The sequence below is a fragment of the Etheostoma spectabile genome, chromosome 1 (genome assembly GCF_008692095.1).
Source record: "Etheostoma spectabile isolate EspeVRDwgs_2016 chromosome 1, UIUC_Espe_1.0, whole genome shotgun sequence".
In the NCBI taxonomy this organism is placed as follows: Eukaryota; Metazoa; Chordata; class Actinopteri; order Perciformes; family Percidae; genus Etheostoma; species Etheostoma spectabile.
Genome location: NC_045733.1, coordinates 29972662 through 29976288, shown reverse-complemented (window position 1 = coordinate 29976288; position 3627 = coordinate 29972662). Strand labels below are relative to the sequence as shown.

The 3627-nt window shown below is 42.6% G+C and overlaps 1 protein-coding gene and 1 long non-coding RNA gene across 2 annotated transcripts in view; one reads left to right on the top strand and one right to left on the bottom strand.

The window, feature by feature from the left end:
* Positions 1-1687, top strand: part of LOC116687289 (uncharacterized) — a 6518-nt gene extending 4831 nt beyond the window's left edge. Inside the window, exon 3 of the long non-coding RNA XR_004331502.1 lies at positions 1605-1687. This is a non-coding gene — a long non-coding RNA (uncharacterized LOC116687289). The remainder of the gene's footprint in view (positions 1-1604) is intronic.
* wdhd1 (WD repeat and HMG-box DNA binding protein 1) overlaps positions 384-3627 on the bottom strand; it is a 21180-nt gene continuing 17936 nt past the window's right edge. Inside the window, 1 exon segment of the mRNA XM_032512548.1 lies at positions 384-755. Within this exon segment, the coding sequence (XP_032368439.1) occupies positions 570-755 (186 nt within the window). The 3' untranslated portion in view covers positions 384-569.

Below are 3627 nucleotides of genomic sequence, written 5' to 3'. Positions count from 1 at the left end.
AGCTTAGCGTAGTGAATGGAATCCTACGTTGCTGGTTAGCATGTTGGGAGTAAAACTTAGTCAACAAAAAATAAAGTGAGTCAACAAAAGATTTACCAGTTAAATCAGATTCTGCAAGTTAAAGAAGTTTCTGTAAAATGGCCCCAGGCTTTCTGGAGCTTGACCCATACGAGACACTAAAAGGAAGGCTGATTTTTATGTAATACTTTCCATAGGATCCAATGAGATTGGAGCTAAGAGCTGGAGCACACACTTGGTTGGTTTTGGTCATTTCAATGGATTTGTTGACATTTTTACTGCTTGTGAATAAAGTTCACAAGCATACAAGGAAATCAAAGGTAGTAATGTGAACTAAAACATTTATTCAATTGTTAAAATACAGTGAAGTGTTGTTATAAATGAAAAATCAAAGCAAAGGATGCTCCATAATTTTTGAACGCCCATCTGATCCATCACTAACTCTGAAGGCAGTTTTAAAATGTTCTGACTAAGCGCCTCAAAGAACAGAGAACGTATTCATCAACACAGCAAACACTTTTCACACACAAATCTGAACAGAAAAACAATATTTAGTTTTTGTTAAAAGCAAATGCCGAAAGCTTCGAGGAAGGATCCAAAGATTTCTTCTTCTTGGAACTATTTTCATCTGCTTCCACCTGTCCATTGTCATTTTCCGCACCTCCTCCGTCGGCTCTCTTCCTCTTCTTCAGATCTGCAGCGTCTCCAGTTTGGCCTTTTGCTCTTTCTGTCCACAACTGAAGGACACGTGAAAAGAAGAGGACATGAAATGCATGTTCATTACCAAACAACAAAACGGTGTTTTTCTTTTGTTTTAATTCAGACTCCAAACGAACGAGCTCACCCACACACAGTTTGAAATTGCATCCTGTCATGTATAATCACTACTGACAGGCTGCTGCCTCTCTTCCCTCCTCATGCTTTTATCCCCCCCCCCTCTCTTTCTGTCTTAGCCGAGACAAAAGGAAGCCCTTTCCTGGACGTAATGGAGCTGTGATGAATCATCAGGCCTGGTGTGTGGACTGGCAGCACAGGACACACACACACACACACACACACACACACACACACACACACACACACACACAGACACACACACACACACACACACACACACACCCACACCCACACCCACACACAACACACCACACACACACACACACACACACACACACACACACACACACACACACACACACACACACACACACACACACACACACACACACACCACACACACACACACACACACACACACCACACACACACCACACACCCGTGTGATGAAGCACTGCCCATTAACCCCATACATATTCAAACACCAAACACACACAAACACCCCCCATTACAGAGCTGGTAGATGCTACACTGTGTCATCTCGCTATTCAATTGTCATTTTATTGTATTTGGATGGAATAACGCCATCAGGACACACAGAAACACACACACAGACATACAAGGTTTCAGGCCCCTCAGTGTTAAACTGAAAAGCTGTTACAGCGTTTCATTTGAATGATAAAGATAGTGTCGTAGTGTTGCTACAGGTATCAGTGAGTAGGGCTGGGTACCAAATCAGACCGGATTAGCAAATTTTGGTTTCTCATTTCGGTTCCACTTAATGTGTCGACTGAAATATTTTCCCTCTGTCGCTCCGAAACGGACGTAAAAATATCACACTCTCTCTGTAGTATACCGTCAGCTCGCTACCATAAATGTAGGCTACTTTAAAAATGCCATATTTTCCCTCTGGGCTCACCAAAATGGAATTAAAATCATATTGACCATTCACTGCCTGTGATAGCTAGTAAACACATTACACTTGCTCTGCTGGTCTATTGTTAGCGAGTTAGCTTTTAGCTCATTTAAAATGCCTGAAGCGAAGCTGTGGCTGTATGTCACAGCCAAAACTTCCCACATCCCAAAATGCAACAACTGTTTCAAAACAATTAAGTGCAAAAGGGGGGAGCACGTCAAATGTATTGAAACGTGCGGTGACACACGGGGTCCATCTTAAAGCAGAGGGATGCACGGTGTTGGACAGCTTGGGGACATCAGTCCCTGGTCCCAGACCCAGCGGGACCAGTCCGAGTCCGACTGCTAGCGACAGTGATGATCAGGACGATGGCGATTACGACAGCAGCCGTCCTGCAGCTAACCTGGCTAATGCAATATTTATTGCTAATATTGCATTTATACTAACAAATGGTCAAGTGATTTGTTACATATTTAACATTAATTATGTTTTTATGTGTGTCTCTCTCCACCAGCTAGCGGTACATTTATTTTGTTGTTACTTGTTAATAGTTTAACTGTTATTCATTGTCAAATTATTGTAGTTGTGTGTTAGGTGACTTAGGTTGACTTATTATATATTTAAGTACTTTAAAACGTTAATATATTGTTAAATTTAAACAATTTTGTAATTGAAAAAAATAATAAATAATAATAAATAAAGAGCATTTCTTTGACGTAATTTTTCAGTTTTTCAAGAGTCCGTATAGTAAAAATCCAAACGATACCCAACCCTCTCAGTGAGAAGAAGGAAATCACATCAGGGGGTCCAGTTTGAAGGATCAGATGCTGATGAGGTGACGTCAGAAAACCAGTCAACAATGTTGATAACTGATTAATAGTTTGGGTCATTTTTTAAAAAGTAAAAATCCTTAGGTTCCGGCTCTTCAATAGTGAGGATTTGCTGGTTTACTTTTCATCACATTCTTGACCACTAGTGGGTGCTAGGGAGCGATGTCGTACTGTGCACTACAGACAGACTTCTTCCCAGACATCCTGTGGGTCCCAGGACTCCTATGAGATTCCCGTGGGATGGGGGTCAGTTTTACTATTCATCCCGTGACTGAGACGCTGCAGCCGTTGAAACAACCCAAAGAAAACTGAAGCAGGAATAAGTGTCCATGAATATTTATACCATATTGGGTTTCTGCATTCACGTGCATGTCTATATCCTCGACGTTCCACTTCAGGGATTGCTCCGTTGCCGACGGAAATTGCGCCGAATTTCACTCATTCAGGCAGGATATCCGTTGCCTTGGGCTTTTTTTGTGTTTGCATTTTAAACTCCAGTGGATTTCTGAGGACTATGGTTACCTGGTCTTCGATCTTGCAGGGAATCCGAAAGCTAGCGAGACTATCTGTCCAATCTGAGACTATAGTTACCTGGTCCTCAGATCTCTGCAGGGTAAATCCAGACAGTAGTAGACTATCTGTCCAATCTGAGGACTAAGGTTACCTGTCCTCAGATCTCTGCAGGGTAAATCCAGACAGCTAGCTAGACTATCTGTCCATCTGAGGACTATGGTTACCTGGTCCTCAGATCTCTGCAGGGTAAATCCAGACAGCTAGCTAGATATCTGTCCATACTGAGGACTATGGTTACCTGGTCCTCAGATCTCTGCCGGGTAAAACCAGCAGCTAAGCTAGGGACTATCTGTCCAATCGGAGGTTTCTGTTGCACGACTAAAACAACATTTGACCGAACACACGTTCCACCAGAACATCTTCCTCTCTGAGGCTATTTGGCAGCTGCGCCGTTGCTCCGTTCGGTGCTTAGCACCCCCCAAGACGATTGTGATTGGTTTAAAGAAATGCCAA